General features: G+C 27.7%; 2 protein-coding genes across 3 annotated transcripts; both read left to right on the forward strand.

Annotated features, from left to right (window-relative positions):
* The first annotated feature begins 17,642 nt into the window (after nt 1-17,642).
* LOC127282008 (uncharacterized) lies at nt 17,643-19,284 on the forward strand. The gene is made up of 2 exons (XM_051306066.1): nt 17,643-17,842; nt 18,388-19,284. Exons 1-2 carry the CDS (start codon nt 17,826-17,828, stop codon nt 18,722-18,724), a joined length of 354 nt encoding a protein of 117 aa, XP_051162023.1. The 5' UTR covers nt 17,643-17,825; the 3' UTR covers nt 18,725-19,284.
* A 445-nt stretch (nt 19,285-19,729) lies between these two features.
* On the forward strand, nt 19,730-26,791 carry LOC127282009 (transcription factor Sp1-like). Of its 2 annotated transcripts, none has more exons than XM_051306067.1 (3): nt 19,730-20,500; nt 22,750-23,240; nt 23,317-26,791. In XM_051306067.1, exons 2-3 carry the CDS (start codon nt 22,768-22,770, stop codon nt 24,548-24,550), a joined length of 1,707 nt encoding a protein of 568 aa, XP_051162024.1. In that variant the 5' UTR covers nt 19,730-20,500; nt 22,750-22,767; the 3' UTR covers nt 24,551-26,791. The 2 variants fall into 2 exon arrangements, with proteins under 2 accessions (XP_051162024.1, XP_051162025.1); XM_051306068.1 differs by lacking the exon at nt 19,730-20,500 and adding an exon at nt 21,427-21,751.
* Nucleotides 26,792-26,821: the final 30 nt, after the last annotated feature.

A 26,821-nucleotide genomic window follows, 5' to 3' on the forward strand; every position in this document is an offset into this window, starting at 1 on the left:
ATATATATAACCAAGGACAACTTTAGGAAAGAGAAAAAAAAAATTCTGAGAATTTTGTCTGCGCGACCCTTAAAGAAATAAGAAGCATGCGAGGGTTCAAGAGGATGTATCCGGATGATACATGATATATAGTCATACATAGAATATACAAAAATATCAGGAAAATAGAAGATTGCAAGAGTTGTAATATAATATATAAAAATAGATAGACCTGTGCTACGGATAAAATAAAAAAGAAAACTTTCAATGTCACCTGATTTTCTTATAAACGACAAAAAAACAATGTGTGGAAAAAGATTAAACAGTGAAAATAATATTAACGAGATAATATTATTTTGTTGGGAATAAAAGGGGAAATAATTAGAAGAAGTTTCCTATCCTAATTAATTTAATTAATGCAATTTTTTGCAAACTTTTCTTGAAAAAAAAAAATATTTTTGTTCAATAATAAAAATAATATAAATATAATAAAATTTATATTATTTTTAAATGAATAAATAATTGATTTTACAGTTTCGCGTTATGGGGGTAAGAGGTGAATTGAAAAGGGTTAGAGTTTCGTTTTCATTTTGCCAGACACCTGCACGCACATCAAGCACCCACGCATACACTTTCTTGATGCTTTTCCGAGATGACGCTTTAAATAGATTCAAGGGCGCGAACTGAAATAGACATATATAATAGATAACCTCTTACTATAGATATACAATTTCAGTCAAAATTTTTTGTGACAAAATACACCTGTGAATTTATGCAAGGACCTAAAATTTTCCCTTTATTGATTCTAATACTAGAAATTAAAAAAAATTAATTAAAATTAAAATCGAGTGGAATTTTTAAGAACCAAACAGAAAATGATTTTTGTAATATAATATTCCTTAATTTTTCATGCGTAACAAAAGCTAGTAAAAATTTAATTTTCGTTCACGCGCAAACGCATTGAAATACAAATATATATATGTGAATTTTCGATGTAAGTGCAACGCTCGCAGAAAATCGATATGCCACGCAATTTTGCACAGTTGAGAAAGCACGTAGCAAGAGAAAACGGTCAAAATCATACGAAAATATAAAAATTTTTTGACTATATATAATGTATAATAATTTCAATTACTATTTGCTTTATAAAGAAAAATATGAATTATAAATGATTCATTAATGTTTGGAAAATAATTATCTAGATCTGCACGAGCTTTAAAAATCGACATCCTGCATGAATTCTTTTTATCTCTATATATATATATATTGTACATCCGTTATCGTATACTATATACGTATATATATATATATATGCGAGAAAGTCATGGGTTCTTAGAGCGTTGAACTTACATCTTATTCCTGTATTGATTTCAATAGCGTGTGAGAGAGACTCGAGCCAGACGTTACCTGCGCCACGTGTCACACCCATTTTTGTTCATAGAAACTGATATAATATATAAAAACAAAAAAATATGACAACAAAATTTTGATAAAATCAATAGTAACTACATCTGATTATATATACAAAACATTATACTTTTAGTTTTTAGATACAGAATTATTTTTTTATTTTTGAGAAATATAAATTTTCTTTGAATTTTATAACTATAAGTTAATTTTGATAAAACATGTTGAACAAGGTAATTACATTTTTAATGTTATATACGTAATTACTTTCATAATTATGGTAATTAGTTTCTACTTTAGTTTCTATAAAGTTATAAACATAAATTGGAGCTTACATACTTGCTTCTCCATTAGAAAATAAATAATCATAAAATTAGAAAATAAAAAATCAATAAAGTTAAAAAATATGTTTTTTGTTAAAAAAAAAAAAAAAAGTTTTTTGTAAAACTTTATTTTTATTATTTTGTGAATTCTAATAATTGGAAATAAAAAAAGAATTTTTCGAATTGATGCATACACTGAAAGAAATTTCATAGGAAAAAATAACAAAATGCGTATTACATTTTAATATATTCTTTTAGAATTTAGGGAAAAGTGTACTTTTTATTAAAATTCAATATACTTTATATTAAAGTTCCAACTTAAAATCTTTTTTCAAATATTAATAATTATTGTAGAAAGAACGTAAAAAGATTACCAATATTTGAAAATATTATATTAAATTCTCATAGAGTTGTTGCATTATATGGAATGTAGCGTTCTAATATTTGTAAAACTTTATACGAAAAATTCAGAATGTCGGAAGAAAAGGGAAAAAAAGTGGAAACTCGGACGTTTCCGTTAATTCTCGGGAGGAAGAGGAGTGAGACTAGGAACAACACATTCACACTTACGATACAGGTTAACACACATACTAATGAACACGCACGTTCATTTCGCTTATACATAGACATTACACGATCGCAACGAAACCTACACTTACAATTCTATACGCATAACGATAAATTTCGCTGGGGGTCGGCATATATCGTTTTCTTATATACTAACTACTGAATATTTTTACCACTTGCGAGAAAGAAGTTTACTTATAATAACTTAATAATAAAAAATAGTTTACTAGTGCCAATGGTGTAATTTTATAGAGGTTACGCTGGGTTCATTTTTATTATTAATTGTTTATATAGATTTTTCTTTTTTTTCAGATTAAAAATTATGATTGTTATAAAAATTTTTATTGCAAATAAAAATTAAATAATTGTAAAGATGACATCAAAAAATAAAAATTAATAAAAATAATAATAAATTTAATAATTAATAATAAATTTATTATTATTAAATAACTTTAATAAAACATTTTTTATAAATTGAAAATAAATTTAAATTAAAAAGAATTTAAAACACTATAAACATTTGAAACACGTGTGTTGACAGTTGATAGGTACGTTCTGCTGGTTAACAACACTTTCGAAAATCGGATCAAGTCGTAGAAGTTCGAGTAGGACACGAAGCCGCAAACAGACAGAACTTCGGTTAAATTCGTAGTCTCTCGGGAAAATCCGTGACTTTTAATATAAAGTTTTACAAAATGTGAAATAAGTATACGGATATATGTTATTTTTCTTACTATTTTGTGAAATTATTTATTATAATATTTCGTATTCTGTGAATTCATAAAGAAAATACTAATTTTTAAAATAAATATACTAATTCTTATTTCTTAAAATAATAGTTACTCTTAAATTCATTATATATTTTCATAAAAACTGTAATAGTAATCAGTATAGGTGCACTTTTTCCCTAAATTGTAACATTTATATTAAACTCTAATATGAGTTTAATACTTAGTAGTATGAATTTTCTTTCAGTGTAAAAATACAAGAGAAATGCCAAAAGTGAAATGGGAATAACTCTAAATCTGAATTAGTAAAAATGTTTACTAATTTGAATTAGTGACTCACTTTTTGCTTCTGAATTAGTAAAATTTTACTAATTATTAGTAATTTTTACTAACAATTACTAAAATTTAACTAATTCAGAAGCAAAAAGTAACTTTTACTAACAATTAGTAAAATTTAACTAAATAAACATTTTTACTAATTCAGATTTAGAGAGAAAATAAGAATTTGCCCAAAAGTGTATTATGTATAAAACATATAACTGCAATGATAATCGGTTAATCGTTATGCCAATGACAAAACGGGGCCTCACGCAAGGTCGAAGTAACCTTGATAGGACCATATTTGGGCGTCAAGGTCAGCCAGACTCTCTGTCTTATATAGAACTAATTCTTCATTGGCCAAATAATATAAAAATTATTCCAAGTTCTAATTTCACAAATCCTTCTAATTCCCAAATAATTTTTTTTATTTACCCTAATTAGTATTTTAATTTCAAGAAATATCATTTTCAAGAATTATTTCTCGATTAAATACAGCAAAATACTCTCTAAATCTGAATCAGTAAAAATTTTACTAATTCAATCAGTACTTTTCATTTTAACTGAAGTTTCAGTTATTTTTTGAAATTTACTAATATAATTAGTGAATATATAAGCAATAGAAAATAACTTATATGTAAATCAGTAATTTGTATATAACATAACCTTTAAAATTAACTGCTAAATCAGTAGATTTTTCGGCCGCTGCCATATGTTTATATTACTGATTCGATCATTAATTGATATTTTACTAATTGAATCAGTTTTCTACTAATTATCAGTTGCTCAATTCTCCCTATGGCAATTAGTAGATTTCTACTGCTAATCAGTGAAATATGACTGATTCAGATTTAGAGAGTAAGATTTTAAAAAAATGCTGAGACTCTTTTAATATATAAAAAATCACGGACTAGTGGAATAAATAATAACAAAAAAAAACGTGATATTTCTCTGTTTTTATAATTATCACTTCCAGCAAAAATTGACTTATGATCTTATACGATGAGAAAGAAATAACAAAATTCCAATTTGAATAAATATTTCATATTTATAATAAATGTTTCCAAATTATCATATATCCTGATGATTACAAACTCATTATAATCACGTATTTTGATTTTTAAAAAAAATGCGAGGAGGAAGATATACCAAAAATAACGATTTCTATGTTGATTTTAAAACAAAAAAAAAAAAAATTCTGTAAAATAAAAAAATGCGATAAAAGAACGCGAGATTCTATATGAAAAATAGGAGAAAAAAAATCATCGATGATTCAAGGCAATGACTTTCGTAAACCGATTGGTCTGTTTATCATATGAGCAAGAATTCCTGGACGGTTAAATGACGATAGCGCGTTCTTTTGCTTGCGCGATCATAACTGATTGCCGAGTGAGGTGAGATCATAAACGAGAATTTTATGTATACGAACAACGCACGAATAACACTATATACAGAAATATTTTAGATTATGTATAGAAAAATAATTTTTCTTTGCAATGTATAAGAATAAAAAGAAAACGAAGAAAATTTTTCTTTATTGAGAAAAAAATAGCCGAATGGAAATTTTTTAATTAAACAATTTTTTTTAGACCACATACGTTTCTTTAATTATTATAAATTACTGCCAAAACTGAGGTCAAAACAAATGTGAACGATATTTTGATAATAAAATTGTTTCAATATGGAACTTTCATTATACTTGAGAAGCACAAGAGAACATCTTGAAAAATATAATTAATGTCATTAGTCACAGGAAAAAAAAAAGTGAAATGGAAGGGGTCCACAGGGATGGCATCAACCTTCAAGATTGCCCCTGGAGCAAATGCTCTTGACTTCGATTCCACATGTGACCACATTTATACATTTGTGAAGTGACATAGACTCATGCCGAGGTTGAGGAATTCGGAACATGGTCAATGTTGATGTATGGGGTTTTTCCTTTTCGATTTTTGAGAATTCAATTTTATTTCGTGCACAATTTGGGACAATTTTAACTATTTCCAATTTTAAATAATATTTAAAATAATAATATTAATAATAATAATAATAATATTATTATTAATAAATATATAATTTCATTGTATATATATATTTTTATTATAAAGGCGTTATATTATAAAAAATATATTTTTTCTATATTATTATTATTATTTAAAGAAAGAAAATTTGAATAAATCGATATTATTATTATTATTATTAGATTGTAGATTTATTTTTATAAAAAATATATTTCAATATATAAAAAAATAAAAATAAACTCATAAATATAATTTTTATTTTTTTCTCTCTTTGAAAATATTACTTGATATGAAAAAAAATGTTATTCTTTGTATATCATACATAAGAAATCATATGTTTCGCAGTAGTAATGACCTTTCTGCTTGCTCTGCACTTTCTCACGTATCAAGAGTATTTGCGCGGGGCGTAATTATATAGTTTGCAGAATATCAAAATTGTTTTATTGCAATTTGCACTAAAAGTGCTGTAATTTAAAAAAAAAACAGTTTTGTTTATTACAATTATAATATTAAGCAACTATATAAACATTTATTTATTTAAATTTTGATATTAATTTATGACTATTATATAATATATGTATAAATAAAATAAATCATAAGTATTAATAAATATTTTTCTAATTAACAATTTTTATACCAATTTTTATTTATTTTTTTTTTTTTTGAAAAATTATACTATATTTTTGGGCATGTATAGATAATAATTATTTTTATAACATCTCGTGTTTTAGTTCAATTTACAACATGTTTTTATGTGACTTTATTTATGCGCCACTTAAAGCTAGGCCAAGTGCAGCGATCTCGTTATGGAAAGTAGGTGAACGAATTAAAGAGACTTTTGTGTATAAGAAAATAAAGAAAATTTATGAAAATTTATTACAAATGACGCGTGTTTTCAATAAATTTTCTATATAAAGTTTATTTCGTTTTTGTCATGAAAATTAGAAAAAAATTTCTTTAATCTAATTTTATAGTTATTATAGTATTAAAATGCAGTTTAATTAAATAATACTAATGTAATTAATTTTTTTTTTTAAATTGATTCGTTTTGAGAAATTTAGATAAAAAGTTTATCTTATTTAGGAATTCAAGAAACGTTCATTTCCGCTTGTCACGGTGGAAGGATCTTCCGTTTTGTTTCAATCCAAAGACAAATTACCTTATAATCATTCACTGACAATTTATAATATATAGAAACGATCCAACGAATATTATATATGTAATGCGGAAATAGTGGCATAAAAATCAATAAAAATTATTTCAAAAAACTTGTTATAAAATGCAGATTTAAAAATATATTTATTAAACTTTCGCTGATTTTAATTAAATAAAACAATTTTGATATTTATGCTAAACTTTTACTATAAATAGCTTATTAATATTATTATATTCGAATGTTTGTATTTACATAATTTAATGTATATATATTAATTATTTTTATTGTTTTTAAATATAGAAATTTAAGTGAAATTAATGCATGTAATCGATTTAGGTAAGGAGTTCAAACTTTCGACTGGGACTTCCTATATCGAGACAAGTCTATGGATATTTGCCAATTAGAGAGAGTCGTTTTACAGGGATACTTGTTAATGTGAGAGTCGTGTTATATATGACACAGATTACCTTTAAAGTTAATTCAATGAAACTAAATTGGTAAAATAAGGTCATCAAAACAAAAAATCGAAAAATTAAAAACAATTTATTTTTTCTAGAAAAATCGCGAAAATAAAATTTACCGAAATAGCAAAATATTAATTAATTATTATTGAATTTTAATTAATTGATATTCGTTAATTAAGACGCACTGTGAGGTGAAAATTATAAAGAGATTAAATCCCGTTGATTATATACGAAGATCCACAAATAGAAATTGTGCATGTGGCTCACGTACTCTTAAAAAAAAAAATGTCAACTATATATACATTTATTCTGTCAACGTTATCCTTTTGCTTTCGAAGAAGCCTGTTGTTTTTTTTAGTCTTCGCTTCCATTCATTGTTTCGCTTAACTTTTTTTAGTTTCTATTTTCTTATTGACTATTTCTCTTTTTTGCTCAATATCTTTGTTTAAATAGAAATTTCCTATACGTGCATAACTATCTCCTTTTCCTCTATACTCATCATTTTTTTCTGATTATATAAAAGACAAACAAGTCTTTACCCTGAAATTTAACGAACCGTTTCTTTAGATATTTCATTCAAGTTCTCGCACAATCATTCGACAGTTCTATATAACATGAATAAAAAAATACGGAAAAAAAATTCCTTATTGAATTAATTTTTCGTATAAATTATAACAAATAAAATTTAACTTTGTAAAATAAATAATAAAAAACGAGTTTACTATCATTTAAAAACTTGTTTATGTCGAGTTACGTTATTTGTAATTTTATTGTGTTTTTTTCCGCTATTTTTGAATAAGTTTTTGAAAACGTTTCATATTGTCTATCTCGAAGGTTAAATAATAATAGATAAAGCTTGCAAGTTATTGAGTTAACGTTGACCTTAAAATATATGCAGAACAAAAGGTTAATACTATACTGTTATAATAATTAACAAATTATCACTGCAATATTCTAAGTCATTGTAAATGAATTTGTAATTTATAATCAAATGAATGTTATCCCATCCTATTATTAAACCATGTCTCGTTTTGTTTTTATGATATCTAAAGTGCATAATTCATAAAAAGAAAATAATTTTTAAATATGAAAAATTTCTTCTAAATTAATAATGATAAAGTAATTTAAAAAAATTAAAATATATTAAGTTTTTCATAAAAAAAAAAAATTCGCAAGCAGGGATGATTGCAGCGAGATTCTTTGCATTTTCTAAAATTACTATACATATAATAAAAATAATAAATGCTTTAGTGCATGTATTTACACGCGAATGTCGATGGCACATGCGCGTTCCGTTCTACATTTTTATAAGTTCAAGTTCATTCAGGGGAAGGATTTGAAGAAGGGAACACATTGCATGGGAATCGCTTAGTTTCTCTATATATATACCACACTATGGTGTGTGCATCTCGTTTGCCGGATGTGCATAATTTTATTTGCATTTTAAATCAAAAAACCTTTCTCACTCCTCAATCAAAAAATAATCACGTCTTCTATAGAAATCATCAAGATGCGACGATGCTGTGCGAAAAAAAAAAAAAAAATTCCATGTGGAAGGAATGTAAGAATTTAAAAATTTCCAATAACTGCAAATTAATCGCGTTGAGGAAAAAAAAATGCGATGACCACAGAAAAAAATTTTTTTTTTGCAAATACTTAAGATTTATTAATACAATGAATAAATTTATGGTAAAATATCGCAAAAGAGTACATTGCACTTTGCGAAATAATTGTAGAGGCTTCGTGAATGAGAGATCTTGAAAACGGGTCCTGAGGCCCAACAAGTCTACTAAGGGCCTCCTGTGTGATTTCAAGAGAGGAAACGAAGAGAAAGGGGGGTGGGTTGAAGAACTGCTTTCAGCCTGCCACCTGTCGACCCGTTATAAGGTGCCCGGATTCTACCCACAAGACAAGACATTTTTAACATATTTTTCATATCCACTACCTCAGCAGTATTATAACAATTGACTTTTTTTTTTTTAATACAAAGCATTTTTCTCTTCTTTTGAATTTAAAAAGAAAATTTTTTATGAAATTCCTTTTGAAACGGAAACCAAAAAAAAATGTTTTTAAATATTAATTAGTAAATAATGAATAATAATAAATACTGAATAATAACAAATAATAATAAAAAATAATAAAAAATATCAATAAAAAATAGCAAAACAAAAAAAAATAATATAACTAATATAAAAATTAATTAATAAAAATGCAATGAATAAAAGTAATAAATGAATTTAAATATAAAATATCGTCACTCCTTTTACTTTTTTTCACACAACATTAAATAAATCATTTATAAAAGGCAAATATAACAAAAAAGTAGAGAAATTTTAAAGTTCACACGGCATTGCTTTTCACTGCATTCCAGTGTATGTGTTTTTTTTATAGTATAAGTGTTTCTATTCATTAGTTTATTCGAGTTCGCACAAGTGTGATAACTGACATATATTTTTCAAATTCTACAACTATATATTCTGTCATTTTATCCGATTTTTGAAGTAACTTTTTTAAAAACTGCATTAAATATATAATCATGATCGAAACTTAAAAATTGACCACTCGTTATATAGTTTCCTGTTTAACAGCAAAAGTTGTGTGGATTTTGAGGCAGTTTTAAAAATATTCAAACCACTATTCCGCCTTTCTATATACCCAGTTAACCTTTTACTATGGGTCCTATAGAAATTTTCACTTTCAGAAGCTTTTTTTTCTTCAAATATTTGATTTTAATTTTCACATAACTATACGAAAATTTCCTGTTTCAACAGAATCTGGATTTTGATAAAAATGAATTTCAAATATCTAAAAGGATTATATAAAAAGCAAAATAAATTGCTAATAAAAACTATTTAAAACTATTTAAAACCCAAGTACAAAAATTAATAATATATTTTAATTACAAAGTAAAATTCGGTACTTTGAAAATAATTTTAATTGAAATTAATACACTGAAGAAAAAATTCATTTTAATAACATTATTATCAAATAAATATTTATTTAATTATTGAGTCAAGTTTTTCAAAGAAATTATTGGTTCAAATATACAGTTTAATTAAATTATTTTTGCTTTTAAATATTATTTGGTAAATATTTATTAGTATTATTATTTGAATTAAATAAATTTTTTTTCAGTATACTAAAGAGTATTTTTTTTAAGAAGATGGTTTGATGACCACACCTTTCTCGAGAATTTAACAGTCAAATGAAGCCAAAATAATGGAAACTTGAGCTATTATATGATGTCCTTACAAAAACTAAAACGACCCTGTATTTAGATGACTCATATGTAGTATTAGTAACATGGGGGAGTTTGTTAAACGATATATATATATATCTACATTAGACGATGACCCAGCTGTTTTAAACACAGTGAATTCACTTTAGAAAAAAAAAAACTTTTATTGTGCACAAACTATATTATCAGCTGTTTTATTTGAATTTTGATAAAACAAAAGTTTATACCAACCAACCACAAATATTTAAACCTATAACTATATGATTTCATGAATTTTCCCAGATTTTATATATTGCCTCAAAATAAACAGACGCGTTAAATTAAATTTTAAATTCAACATAAAAAACATTATTGACCTAAATCTTTTAATCTACTGAGAATAAAAATCATTTTTAATATTTGACTTTTTCTAGATAGAAAAAAAATATCTTTTTAATAAAATATCGATAATATTTGGAATATCGACATTTTGTTTGAAATAAGAATTAATGGAAAAAAAGAAAAATTATTGAAAAAAGAATAATTTTTCATTTAGTCTCATTTCCATATTTGGTAGTGTTAAAATATCCTATACAAGAACGATGAAAATAAAAACAATAAATCAAATTATAATTTGTAAATTAGAATCCAAGTTACGAAAAAAAAGTCAAATAAATTGAAAACCGTTTGGTTTCTCCTCTAATTCATAATTGGGCATTTATAATAAATGAATAATAATATATCATATACCACTTTCACCGAAATAATTTACCAATTTTGCCTCAACAGAGAAAAGAATTGAAAATTTCTCTCTAATCTTATTCAATTGTTTTAAATACTATATGGTCACGCGGGAATAAAAAACTTTTGCTAATAATGCAAATTTTTTTCTTTTTTCTGCGACAAAAAAAAATGCATTGCTATTGCATGCAGTCATAAAGTGGGTTAATCATGGAATGTTAACTTTTAAAGAGAGTTGCGGAAATGCTAGAAATTCAACTCGTTCATCAGCATTAAGAAATGAGCATTTTACTTCACATTAATAATATAGAGACCCGCAAGTGTCTGAGAAATCATTATAAAAACTTTCTCAGTTCACATTATAGTTTATAATATAAATGCGCGACAAGATTATATTTATATTCAAGTTTTTTTTTTGTATTAAATGAAACTGAAACTGTTTTTTTTTTTTATGAAGAAAAATTTCTAATCTTAAATTAAATTTTTGTACGAAAGATACATGGGTTTATAAATGGCGTTTCTGTTCATGGGGATCGATTTTAGACGTTGGTGCACCACACCCTATACTTATGGGATGGTAGGTTTCCCATGAGTCACCCCCTACAGAGAATTTCAAAGTTTGTTGATCTCAGTAAAGATTTTTCTCAAATCTGTAATATCCACGTGTGTTGCTTGTCAATATGTGACAATAGTTTTTGTAATGAAAAATACAGGCTACGTTTATATATAAAGTAGATTTTATGAGGCCTAGGTCAATATATTGAAGCTTCCCCTACGGAATATATTCATCAAATCATTCCTTCGAGACTAATAATGTCAGAATAATAAATATGTATAATTTAAAATCCAAAATAAAAATATAGAAAAATTTTTTCATTTCCAAAAATCATGACAAATTTTTAGAAAGAATTTTATAAATTAGAATTTTTTTTTTTAATAAGAATTATAACAAAATTATTACCAGACGACATGTAAGCAAGAGAAATTACTCGATTAATATAAAGTCGTTGACTTCCCGACTTAATTTAATTTTTATATAGCATGATATTTTTCACGGCATAAATATCAAGGTCATTCTTCATTTATGTAGTCTCACAAAGTTATTTTACGAAGACAGTAAAATTATGTGAAAAAAAATTGCAAGTTGACAGAAAATTTTGTTAAAACAATTAAATAGTATCTTTGCATTACATATAATATATTTCAAAGAATGAATCATACACCCTTTTAGCAAACGATTTATAATGTATATTTAAGTATTTTGCCTATATAAAGATATGTTTCTCTCGTGTTTTAAAAATACGAATTTCCTTTCAGGAAACTGACAACATTATAAATACGCTATCTGACACAAAAAGGACAGAATAAATTTCCACGCGAAGGTAAACAGGTAAATCCGACATTCAATGACTTAAATAGGATGAAACTATAAGATTTCTAAAATTTGTCTTTTCATCAATAATTGCGCTCATGAATTAAATTTTTATTCCTCCAAGTATAATCAATTTTTTTAATCTAATAAAATAATTTATGTTAAATAATTTGTCTTTTTAAAATTAAATTTAATGTTTATTTTTTTTTATATTTATTTTTCTCAGTTTAGTTTCACAAAAAATTAAAGAAATATATTTAAAGGAAATGCATTTCCGGAACCCAAAACATTATCCATAACGGATGTTTTTATATGCAGATATAAATATTTAAGATAAAAGAATTAGAAAAAATAATAATTGTCTCTGCCCTGTCAATTTATATATAACCCGACAGGTTCTTCCTGTAAAATCAATTAGGTTCGATGTAAACTGGAGCAACAGAATCACACCCACATTTCCGTGCTTGGTTCTCCAACACCAAATATGGGAAGCTTCCTCTATCGTTTTTTAAACGATCGTGTATTATCGCTTTGATGCGTATGTATACACGTAACGCAATAATGCGAGTAATCGCTTCCTTGCTGCATAATTTGGAGACGAACCAGGGTCACCTAATCTAACTTTGTATACTTTTACAGAGTGCATTTCCTTGAAATAAATTCTTTTTTTGTTTTATTTTTAACTGAACTTGGAAGAAATCTAATTTATAGCTTTTTATTATTGTTTACATTAAACTATGTATTAAATTTATTATTAACTAGCAAAATTAGCGCGCCAAATTGAGTATTTAATTGTTTGTTATAAAGAAATTAAAGATTAATATTATCAATAATAATTTAATTTATTAGAATATTATTACATATTAAATGATAATAATGAAAATTATATATGTTTACAGGCCTCGGATTATACGACTTTTTACAAAAATACGACTTTTATCGACTTATTTTAATAAAATGCGACTTTTTTATTTTTACATTTGAAAAAAAATGTAAATAAAATAAATTTTTTTAGTATAAAATGTAGATCTTCTTCAGATCTTCTTCAATTCAATTATTTAACAAATTTTGAACTAAAATGATTCTTCACTAAATTAATTATTTTTAATAATTTTAATGAAATACATCACAAATTCAATTATATCAAAATTATTTTTCAATTAAAATTTTTATGAAATTTAACAATTGTTTATAATTAAAAAAAAAATATCACAATAAAATTGAATTATTTTTTAAAAATTTCAATTCAAAATAAACTAAAATTCAATTATTACCCGAAATTTTAATTCAAAATCAATTAAAATTCAATAATTATCCAAAATTTTCAATTTAAAATTTAATTATTTACCAAGTTTTCAATTTAAAATGAAATAAAATTCACTTATTTTCTAAAATTTCTATTCAAAATTAATTATCCAAATTTTTAATCAAAAATGAACTTAAATTAAATTATTATCCAAAATTTCAATTAAAATTCAATTATTTCCCAAAATTTTCAATTCAAAATTAACTAAAATTCAATTATTACCCGAAATTTTAATTCAAAATCAATTAAAATTCAATAATTATCCAAAATTTTCAATTTAAAATTTAATTATTTATCAAGTTTTCAATTTAAAATGAAATAAAATTTAATTATTTTCTAAAATTTCTATTCAAAATTAATTATCCAAATTTTCAATCAAAAATGAAGTTAAATTAAATTATTATCCAAAATTTCAATTAAAATTCAATTATTTCCCAAAATTTTCAATTCAAAGTGAACTAAAATTCAATTATTTTCCAAATTTAAAATCAAATAAAATTTCATTATTCTCAAAAATTAGAATTCAAAATTAATTGAATTTTCAATAATTTAAATTTAAAAGCATCTAAAATTTAATTATTTCTAAAATTTTCCATCGAAAATTTTTTTTTTTGAAATTTAATAATTTCAATTATAACTCTAAGAAAATTCAATTATTTTTAACTATTTTAATAATATTCTTTGAAATTTTAACTATCTGAAACCATTTTTCAATTAAAAATGATTTTCAAATTATTGTATTTTGTCCTCATTTTCTAATAAATTTTTAGTGAAATCATCTAAAATTTTAATTACAAAACACTTAAAGTTTCAATTAATTTCAAAAATCTCAATTTTAAATCTTTAAAAATTCAATTAAATTTAAAAAATGTTTTCCAAAAATTGTTTGATAAATTATTTTTAGTTCTGTAAAATTTAATAATTGTTTGAAAATTAACAATATCTTTTGAAATTTAATAATTTCTAACAATTTCAACTTTAACCCTTCGAAAAAGATTATTATTAAAAAAAAAATTTTATTTAAATATCTGTAAAATATTTTTGTTAAAATAAAAAACAAATCCACTTTTTTTTGGAATATAAATCGACTGAAACGACTTTTTTGTGTCTTTAAGTTGATTCGAGGCCTGTGTTTTTATAATTAATATTTAATAGGTATTCGTTGGCCCCTGGTACCTTAAAAATTAATTTTTTTAAATTAATATTTAATAGGTATTCGTTGGCCCCTGGTACCTTAAAAATTAATTTTTAAAAATAAATTTTTTTCAAATTACTGTCTTGTACGAAATTTCCTGGCGCATCTTTTTTCTCATCATAAATTTTTTGTATTTGTATACAATTTTTGAATCAATATACAACTTTACAAAAAATTTCGTTGGTAAACGTTGTGTATTTCAGCTTCGAGAATTGAATTTTCGAATTTGGAATTTTAAAGAAACTTATTCCGGAATTTGAAAACACAATTATACAACTTTGGCAAAAATGAGAAAAAGAATTGTAAAAATTTGACGTCATAAGATTACTATTCAACAAACACGTGAAATCAGAAAAGGCCAACTTCAAGTTAGGACAGAAGGACAGACCAAGCATTTTATTATTATATAATAATAATTATTCAAATTGTATACATATTATCATTTCACTTTTAAGTTGTCCTATTTTAATTTAGTATTTATGGATCAAATTAGTAAATTAATAAATAATAAATTTTAATTTAGTTTGGTTTTTAAAATGAAATTAAAAGAATAATTTTTTAGTTTAATGTTTGAGAATTAAATTTTTGTAAAAATTTTCAAATTAACAATTATGTCATTATTTGAAAAATAAAGAAAAAAAAATCGATGAGACTTTAAAATAATTGAATTAACTTGATTCCACATATGGCGTTGACCTTAACCAAGATCGAGGGGAATAATTATTGCAATGACCTAGTGAAGGCGTGTGCACTTCTTTTGCAATCAATTTGGTGTTAATTAAGCACTTCACTTTCAATCAAGACTTATTTCCGTCCGGAAATTATTAGCCGAGACTTATTATTAATTTATAAAACAACGTTAAAATGAGAATTTATAATTTTTCCTTTAAACTTATTTAAATGTATTTTTTTTTAAACAGTTTTTTTTTTGCAGAAGCCAGACTCAAGTTTATAAACCCAAATTGGAGAAAATCTGAAGCGAGATGACTATATACGTGTCAGGGATGTTTGTCAGTACATAAAATGAGTGATTAATTTAAATGAAACTAATTATTCAATTGATTAATTAAATTAAATAATTAATTAATTAAATTAAATAATTAATTATTATTTAATTTGAATACATGATAAAGATTTTTACCGAAATGTGAATTTTATCGAGAGAAGACCAATTTTTATGGAGTGAGAATAAAGAGTAATAAATATTAAAACATCAAGATAATTAACTGTAATAAAATGCTCTTAATTGCCTATTACATTTCTAGTTTTCCTAATGACACTGGGAAACGCAAACAAGCATTCTGGAGTATCGCTAAATAGATCTGCATTCAACAGAGAAATCACAAAACAAGAATACATTTCACGCAATTTGAGCGTGCATGACAAACTTGCCCTGAAAATCAAGATTCTTAATTTCCAATTTTTTTTTTGTCTTTTTTTTGTTTTCTATAGATTTTATCTTTTCTTATTTTTAAACTAGTTTTATAAATCTGTTTAGCCATGCATATAGAAATGTAAAAAAAAAAAAAAATTTCCTCTCTATTATACCATGGAAAGGCATATATTTGACTCTTTAAAAATATTTTCAAAAGCATTTCATCTTTTGATGAATATATAAAACTTCCGGCTAAAAATTTCTATCTGTGGAGTACGCGTATATATGAGTCACAGAAGTTGTATGACAAGAGAGTTCGTGTCTCCCTGGTATTCCACACGCGTTACCAAGAATTTATCACTTCTATATATTTTCACAAGAATGAATCATTGAGTGTAATAATTTTTCTATGGTAGTAATTTTAATTAGCTCATATGCATTTTATGAATCACATATACTAAAGTCGAATATTTTTTTTGGTAATTCATTGAAATTTCAATTTAAAAATCGATTTTACAAAGTAATAAAAAAAATTATGAAAATCATTATTTTGATTGATTATAATTATAAATAATATAATAATGAATTAGTCAATTATTATAAATTAATAATTACATCAATTATAATTAATTACTAATTATTGAATGAATTATATTTAGTTTATTCATTACAAGTAAATAGAGGAAGATAATTATAAATTAATTATATATAAATATTTATTAATCTACTTTATAAATTGTCGCGATCAAATTTCTTATTAATAACGCTGTTTATATTATTTTTGGATTTATTTTGAAGGACATTTTCAATTCATTTCCTTATCCGTGCTTTATACAGTTCGATGAAGTACTCAGTGACGCAACACCGAAACAGAATGTCCATATATGGGCATGAATGTTCTTATCTGTTTCTTGCCAATTAAGTATTGTTAGATAAACGTTTTTTTTAAAAAAAAACATGTGTGACTAGTGATATAACTCTAGATATACCTTGAAAAACATATTATTTAAACAAATAAAAATTTACTGTCAAAAGTTTGATTAAATTGATTTTTCAAAATTTACAAAAAAAAATCAAAAATTAGATATACAAAATATTTGCATAATATATTATTTCTCTAATTAGTAGTATAGTTTTATAAATTAATAAATTATCTTCCTATTTACCGTATAATGTTTTTTTTTCATTTCAATTCAAATTTTATTTGTTATTTTATATAAAATTGCGAAAAAAAAATTGCTAGATATTATCTAATTCGTCAATTGTTTGGTTTAAAATTAGTTGATCTGAGGGCACCACTATCCAAACGTTTAAATTCAACTGGAAGCAAATCTTTAGTATTATCTGTCGATAATACAGAGTAGCTATTTTAATGTAAAAATCATTACAACATTTACAGCGGGAAATTCAAAAATTCACCAATCAGTGATCGAGGAATTTTGAACAGCTGTCGCACTCTAGTGACAGTTGATGAAAATAAAAAATAATCTGCTATAAGGAAGTTTCTGACTTCTCTCTGAATTTGATTGTTTGACATTTTTCTCATAAAATCAAGAATTAAACAAAAATAAATCTCGTGAAATAAAGTTATTTGGTTTCTCAAAAATGGTATATTGTTAGAAATTGACACCATTGGAAGTTTAAATATTAAATAACAGGATGACTCACGCAAATAGGTTAGTTCGTGTTTATATTTTTTGACATCTTTGACAATTTATTTTGGAGACTTTGGTGATGTGTAGTGAAATGATTTAAAAATTATATATTCTCATATAATAAAAAGGTGTATTCTATAGTAGAAAGTAAAACCACAACTATTTTAAGAGGAATTTCTGAAACAGTTGTTTATATTACACAATTTTCTTCGAAATTTTTTTCGAGTTACGAAAGTCAGACTACTTTCATGGGAATGACAAAGAAGGCAATCACTACGAGTCTAGTAGTTTTCTCAAAAATTAAACACACCTAATCTCTGTTATATGAAAACAATGCTGCTGTTAAAGCGCAATTAATTAATTTCTGAGTCATAATTTTAAATGCGCATTTTAAACAATATTATTTTTATTACGAATGCAGATGAAAAATTAATCTTTAAATAATTATTTTACAATTTAAAAAAATATTTGCCAGAATTGTCAAATACATTTAATATGCAACGGGACAAAAAAATGCATTTATTGATTTATTTACTAACTTTAATCTAAAAAATTAATTTTTCCAGAAAACGTGGCCGCAACGCAGAAGAGGAAAATTCCAGCGAGTTCATGCCATTGAGTAAAAGGATCAATAATCTACACATAAATAATTTCTCACGTTTGCCAGAAACGGCATCTGAAAAAATGAACTCACAATGGGAAGAGCATAATTTAATAGCATCATCAAATCATTCAGAGCCATCAAGAAGTCCCTCGAGCGATGGTTACAGTTCCAGTCAAAGCTATACATCAGAATATAGTCCTGATTTAAATCCCAGTCAAAATCCTTATTACTACGAAACCAACAAACTTTTATATGATCTTTACGTGGAACGAATGCAAAGGATTAATACACTTTACTGATATTTCGGTTTGTAACATCATATCATCATATGTAAAATGAGCAAAAAAAACATGTAATTCTATCAGTTTGAATTACAAATATTATTTAAAGAATATTTGACTCGTTAATCAAGAGTCAAAGAAAAAAAAAATTAGATAAATTGTCAGTTTAAGAATTCTTGTGCTTATACATATATTTTTGTAATGATTAAACTTTATTAGTTAGATTTATAAAAAAAAAATGTCACTAAGAGACTGCTAAAAGTAATAATATTACTGACAGAGATATTTCTCTTTTTAGAACACATTAAATTACATGTGCACTTTAGATATAATTTTTCAGTTCCCAAGATAAATTAATGATATTGTTAACTTGTCAATTATTGTCATTATAAATTATTTTTTCTAAGTGTCAATGAGAAAATTTTGAAAACAGTATAAACAGAGTTTATTGTGGTTCTGTAACTAATTTAATTGTAAAGAAAATTTTTGTCTGTGTACTTCTAAGTAAGATACTAATGTAATTAGAAAATATGTAAATGAAATTAATTTAAATTAAATAGACAAAATACATTACTGCAGTTTTTTTCTATTTAATTTCTAAAAACTTTAAAAATAATTTCTAAACTAATTCTGTAGGAATTAAATTATAATTCAATATTACAGAAATTTTCTTATGGAGTATTCAAGGGAGTAATGGAAAATTTCAAGGACATTATGGGATTATTTCACAATAACATTTAAATAAATATTTTTTTTTGTTTTGTTATTAAAGTATAAATTTTAAAATTATTTATTGATCAATATAAATCTTATTAGATAAAAATTTATTTTTTTTTATATAAAAAATTACGCTTATAAAATAAAATTTCCCGCCTAAGTAATTGTCGATTAATCGTTTTATAACTATCATCAACAAACATTTACAATCGACTAACAATCAGCTGGATTTCGATAGCTGCGCACGCAGTTATTGCTTTTTCCTAGAGCGAAACGAATGAAATTGTTAAAAAGAGAAAGTAAGTGAAGTGTTGTTTTTTCATATTAATAATTTGAGGTGTGAAATTTTAATATAAGAAAGATATTTAATTGTCTTTTTTTCTAAAAGAGTTTTTTTTTTAAAAGAATATCGATGGGCCAAAGTTGTATATACTGATGCGCAGGCGCGGTAAACTTTACACGCACACACGTCGCAAATACAACTACCGCCATAGTTAGGTCGAATATTAAAATAGGCTTTCGTTCATTGGAAGAAAAAAAAAGGGAATTTAAAGTACAACTAAAGAATGATGTCAAGCCGTGTAAACGTTCTATTCCTGGTGAATAGTCTCGTAAACGTTGTCCACGTAAAATTTCAATTTCTGAACATTACAGTGGCGTAGGACTCTCTCATTGACGAAACAACTGACACGACATATAACGTGCCGCCGGTGGATGTGTACCGTTAACTTGAAAATTCATTCCCCGTTGGTCAAGCCTACGCTCTCTCTCATCGCGTTCAAGAGCACTCAGATCAGAACATCGAAAGCAGCGTGTTGAGTTTTATCAAGGCAGTGTTATAATATGTATGTACAAGAATGTGTTATAAGTGATTTGTTACGATTCACAGAAATTGAATGACGTGTGCAGTTGGGAATTGCAAATTTTTATCGGGACCGAGTTAGGACGGGCTCTCATAGAAATGAGAAAGTTGCCGTCACTTTACTGAATTATTGGGAACGCGCCACACGCTAATTCTCGAAGAGAACAGCGCACCAGTTGCGGTACACAAACCACAGAGTTCACAGTCATTGTGTGGTAAGTAGGACAAAATAATTCCAAAGTAAATTTTTTTTTTTCATGCGTATGGTATTACTCAAAAGACGTGGTGCATCAAGAATATTGTTATTGTAAACTTGTCGTTAACACTCGGAGTGTTTTTATCGAGAAATTGTGTTTAAGGTTAGATAAATAACCTGGTGACGATTGGGAGAGAAACCGCGAAACAGTGGCCACAGAGAGCACCCACCCCAAGACACTAAAATCGTCGCGGGGCCCTCGCCGTGGCTCTCGGCCTGGCTCGAGCTGCTAGCTTTGGTGGGGTGGTTGGAGGTGCGGACAGTGGTTGAGAAGCTGGTGGGGTTGGAAATTGCGTGGTGGTGGGTGCTCGCCGAGGTCTCACCGAGGCCCCTCCGTGGCATCTCTCTTGCCTCTAACCCATCGAGGTGGGGGTGTAAACAACAGCCCTGTGCCTCTACTATACTCTGCCTCCAATTCGTTTCGTTTCATTTCCTACCATTTGAACTCACTGTCGAGCCTTTGCTTTCCTCCACTTCCTCTATTTACCAGACTGGTTGTTGCCTATAGCCCCCACGAGGAAAGGGATTCATTGACATTGCCAACTAGTTGGAAACCTTAGGGTAGGAGGTGAAAGTGGAGGTAGAAGATTCGAGGGGGGCTTTTCACACTTTGGGGTGTTTAGCTTTCACAGAACTTGCAACATCTTGATCAGTCAGTATGTGCCTTTTGGCATTTCATCATGGCGGACTAATGACGTGTCGACCAACGCCCAACTCATGATTAGAAGCTTTATATTATTTTATAAATTTATTTTATTTATATTCAAATGCAATTCGTTTTTTATTTTGAATTTTTTTTTTTTTGAAAAAAATTTTTTTTTTCTTTTATTTGTTTTCCTTTTTAGGTATATATGAAATAAGTTGTAGGATTGAGGTTGACACGCGTCCTTCAACGATCCGCCATTACGACATGCGCGTCTTGCGAAAGCCTCGTTTGAGTCCAGTAACGGAGAGGCGTCTCACGCCACCAAGTTGTGCTCTCTCTTTTCTGGTGTTCACAGACAGGAAAAAACGACGCGTCATTTAACTTATTCCAAATGTTGGTGCTTGAGGAAATAATTCAAATTCGTAGATTTTGACATTTTAATAAAAACATTGTTGATTCAGTCGATTAGAAGAAAATTGTCATATTTCAAAGTAAAGTCAGTAAAGTCTTCTGTTTAATATAGAGCTCTCAGGGAATTCTAACCTCAAAATGTTGCATCAGCAGGTAAGTGTAGAGAGAAACTTGTGACGAAGTGAATTGTCCGTGAGTGCACGTGGAGTTTGGGGTTGACCCTTGGCAATGCGTGTAGTAATCTCGGAAGGGAGGCACGTAGTGTCCCACTTGGTGTCGACTCAACGTGTTCTCCACAGATTTTGCTTCCCTCTCCCCATACTTGGGGGATCTCGATGCACGAGGCTCCCTTCTTTTTCTTGACATGCCCCTACCCTTGGATGTGATCTGAACACCCTTCCTTCCTTCCTTTCCTGGCATCTCGTTCGCACGATACGTCCGAAGAGGTGCAAGCCAGAGATGAGAGAGAGAGAAAGAGAGAGAGAGAGAGATAGTATGAGTGAATGCGTTGGTGTGAGAGAGAAAGAGAGAGGGAGAGTGAGTGAGGCCAAGTCCTATTTTGCTTTGTGTTCCCGTTTTCCCACCTATGGGTTTCCTCCTCCTCCGCCACCTCCTGTTCCTCTTGCCCCCTACCATAATCCCCTCGACATTGCGCGCCCACCCCCTACCCCCGTGGGGCACCACGTGGTGGAGTGGGGTGCTATCCTGGGCCACTTCGATGACTATTCTCCCTGCTCCCGGTTCCCCATTGGGGTGGGGACAGGGGTGAAGTGGGGGCTACCTCAACCCCACCCCCATGAAATTGCACATACACAAAGACACAACGCACGAGATCAGTGTACGGCGACGTATCTTCGTCGCGACGTGACGACCGACGACTTTTGACTCTTCTTGTTCATTTCTCAGATAACGAAGATGGCGAGACTTTTGGGAAGGGGGTTGGTCCTGACGGGGGAATTGTGGCTAGGGGGGGATTCGTGACCTTAGGGCATTTAAGCTTCGCTTTGTGTAATCGCTGTGGGTTCCATGCGAAATTCTTTCCTTATTTTTTTCTCTCATCTCTTCTTTCTGCATTATTTTTTTTTTAAACCAATTAATTAAAACTTATTTAATTTTGTCAATTATTTAATAAATTTTAAATTTTTTTTCAGAATTATTAATTGTCAAAGATGAATTTCACTCCATTTCCTGGATTTACAGCCGGTTCACTACCGGCTGGTACAGTGCATCAATTGGCAACAACAAAATTTGCACAAAATTTAACAACTGATGGCCAACAACAACTTGTTGGAGTTTTGACTGGTGGTGAAGGTGGTGTACAATATTTACGACCACTCAATACAAATGGTTTTGCTACAATTTCGGGTGGCAATAATCAACAACAAATAATAACACTTCCAATCACCGTGCCTGGAAAAGATGGAACACAACAACAACAAACTGTTCAAATACAAGTGGTCAATCCAAATGTATCACAAAGTGGAAATAGCGGAGATCAACCCAAATATCATTTAGCGCCAATTTCACTTGGACAATTTCCTCAAGGTGGTGCTACAGTTTTAACAGTCGCTTACAGTCAACAGGGTTCTGATGGAGTGCAAATTCAAGTTCAACCACAAAACACAATTGCCACAACACATACGTAAGTTTCTTTTATTTTTTTTTATCGATAATTTATTAATTAAATAAAATTATTTATGATTTTTTTTTTTAAACAGGTCGGACCAAACGACACAAAGTACATCGACTGCAGTGACAACAAGTTCACAACAAACAATTCAACAGACAGTTCAACTTCCTGGTGCTCCCGAGGGCTTGACTGTTGTCGCACAAATTCCACAGGATCTTATTCTTCGCGAGGGTTTAGAGGATTCAAAAGAAGATATTAAAGAGGGTATTGCAACTACACCGGTAGCCTTAATTAAACGTGGTAGTGGAAAAATTCAAGCAAGTCAAACCAGCGGTGAGGAATTCATTACTTCGATGCCTGCTAGTTGGCAGAGTTTAGCTACACCTGGATCGACAGTCGCTGATTATCTATCCCGATTGCCAGCTAGTACTTTACCTCTTAGTCTTCATCATTTTTTGAAATTCTCAGCAGAAACGATAAAACGAGAGGCAACAATTGAGTCGAGTCCCCTTGGTGCTGATGGATTGGATGCCTCTGGTAGTACCGCTTCGGGAGAACAAGCCGTACAAATAACAGTCGCCGGTGGTGAAACCGAAATAATACCCGACGTTGTTGAAGATACCGAGCCCGGTGCCAAGCCAAAACGCAAGAAAAAATACAAGAAGAAACCACCAAAGCCAAAAAAGCCAAAGCCAGGACAAGTCAGTATTGTCACTGCACTCGATGGAACAACACTATTTTGTTGTCCACAATGTAATATGGCATATCCAGAAAAAGAACTACTTGAGCAACATTTAATTGGTCATAAAATTGAAAGGCGATTTATCTGCGATATTTGTGGTGCCGGATTAAAACGTAAAGAACATTTAGAGAGGCATAAACTTGGACATAATCCTGATAGACCATTTATTTGTTCTGTTTGCATGAAGGGATTTAAACGAAAAGAACATCTTAATTTACATTTTGTCATTCATTCGGGACAAAAGACGGAGGTCTGTACTGAATGTGGAAAGGCCTTTTATCGAAAGGATCATTTACGAAAACATGCGCGATCCCATTTGGCAAAGAGAGCAAAAGAAGATCCACTTGGTACAAATGATATTACACAAAATCAACAGAGTGATCAATCACAACAATCTCAACCCGAGATACAAGCGACAGAATTGCCTCAAATTCAAATACAATTGGGACAGGGACCTTCGGCTCAAATTCATCAAATTTCAGTTAGCCAACAATCCACTGTTGTTTTACCAACGGCTGCTGAAACTGGAGCCATCACTATGCTACATCATCAACCACAACAGCAACAACAACAACATTAGCAGCAGCCCACCGCCCAAGGTCAAACCGGGCGGTATTTCCGATTCAATCATCAACAAGCCAAGGGCAGAGCAAAGTAAAAAGGGCTTGAATTAAAAAGGGCATTCAATATTCTTCGAAAGGACATGACCTTTTTTTTTTTTTTTTTAATTTTCTTAATTGAATTTTGGTATGTATAAAAAAAACGTGTTGAAGTTCAAAGTAAACATATTTTGAAAAAAGAAAAAATATGTTTCACATAATTTCACTTTGTACTGCAACACTTGAAATCTTGTATAAAAAAAAAAAAAGAATAATTCATGAGCCCCCCCAATTGCACTAGTTTTAAAGTTTCTCACTATTTTTTAAAGAATAAAATATTCACAAATTCGCATTTAGAGTTTGATAAAATTAATATATGTTTTAACATTCAATTGTGATAAATCATTTGTTGTATTTCTGTTATGAAATTTGATTTAAATAAATTGAATGTTACAAACGTTTGTCCAACATAATTTTTAAAAACTTAATCCAACTCTCAAGACGAATTAGAATTTTTATGATGAAAAACATATATATATAAACGAAGAAAAGTATATAAATATATATAAAAATATAAATATATTATATAAGAATATATTTTTGAGAGCGCGAACTGGATTCGCTGGGAGATGAAATGAATGCTGTTTAGGATTTTGGCCAAAAAAAAAAAAGAAAAGAAAAACTACGCTCTGCAAAAAAAAAAACATGATAGGACTTGTTACGAAAAAAAATGTAAGGAAAACAATTAATGTCCTCGAATTAAAACTGTAAATATCCATCGAGCGGTTTTTCCACCTACCGGTTTCGAAACAAGACTGCGAAGTGCAAATATGGAATTTTTTATTATATTTTTAATTTATTTCTGCCTTACTTAAAAAGAATAGCTCATAATTAAGAGAGCCACGGTGGGAGAATCTTTTGATAGGTTATTAAGTATTATTTAGTATACGTTACTTTTCTTTATCTATTAACAATCCACTTGTTCTTCCAAAAGTCATTCTACTTATTATTGAGAGAAAAATTACATTGACTTTTGGAAAAGAAAAATTGTATATTAATTTTTTTTTTTTTTTTTTGAATGATTTATATGGATTTTTTTTGTATTATTGAAAATATCTGAGAAAATTAATATATTGAAAATGTAATATAAAGTGGATGATTTAAACTTTAGGAATGATTTTGTTTTAAAGGAGATATAAATGGATTCCGTAAAAGTTTTTTAAACTATATGAAAATATATAATTAATTTTTTGCATAATAATAAAAACTTAATACTGAAATTTCCATTTTTGTGGTTGAATATAAACTTAACATTCAGTGATTATTTTTAGAATCTAGCAAAGGATTCTTCATTTACGAAAACTGAAAACTAACTCTTAATACAATTTTTTTTATCTTATTGAGAGATAAAAAAAAAAAATAAATAAATTTTATTAGATGATTGAGAGACGCATGGCAAATTTAATGGGTGGATGATATCACAAGCCGAAAGTAGGTTCATTTTGCACGCGATTATCTAAGAATTATTTTTTACATTTCCAACTATATAGCTTTTTGTTATTATAAATTGTCAATTTGAGGAAAAAAAATAGAAGAAAATTATTCGCCGTCTAACCAATATCGTGTAATTCACTGTGCTATGCATGCATTTAATTTCCATGCTGTGCGCAAAAAAAAAAAAAGAAACTCGAATAGAAAATTTTTATTCGTATATTCAATTCAAAAGAAGAGTAATGAAATTTTGGTAATCATTCTCATTCAAAAAGAAGAAAGCATTTTAACCCTGTAGTTGATGTTTCATATTTCTAGTAGAAATTTCTTTCATTATGCTACTTCTTACTATATCCGTAAATGGATAAAAAAAAATATGACCTGGTAATCTACCATTGATGTCTGACAAAAATCAACTGTAAATGCGGCGCAAAAAAAAAAAAAAAAAAAAGATTCAAATTTGTAAAAAAGAAGGATAATCGTTTTGGGACGTAAGCCTTTTCGAAGCATTCTCGAAAATGCAGATATATATATTATATATATTAAAAAAAAAGTAAATAAAACAATTTTTATTGTAAGTATCACAATAAAGGCAGTGGGTATAGATCTACGAAAAATATATAACTATTATTTTATTAATAATGTAGCTATCATCGTTAGTTAGTAAGCCTTTTCATTGTTACTTACTGATATTGGACAAATGATACAATAAAGCGTACCTTTAATACAAATTTTTGTCTTTATTATTGTCTTCAACTTTT

This window comes from Leptopilina boulardi, unplaced genomic scaffold (genome assembly GCF_019393585.1).
Source record: "Leptopilina boulardi isolate dan_hultmark-lab unplaced genomic scaffold, ZJU_Lbou_2.1 LbouV2_278, whole genome shotgun sequence".
NCBI lineage: Eukaryota > Metazoa > Arthropoda > Insecta > Hymenoptera > Figitidae > Leptopilina > Leptopilina boulardi.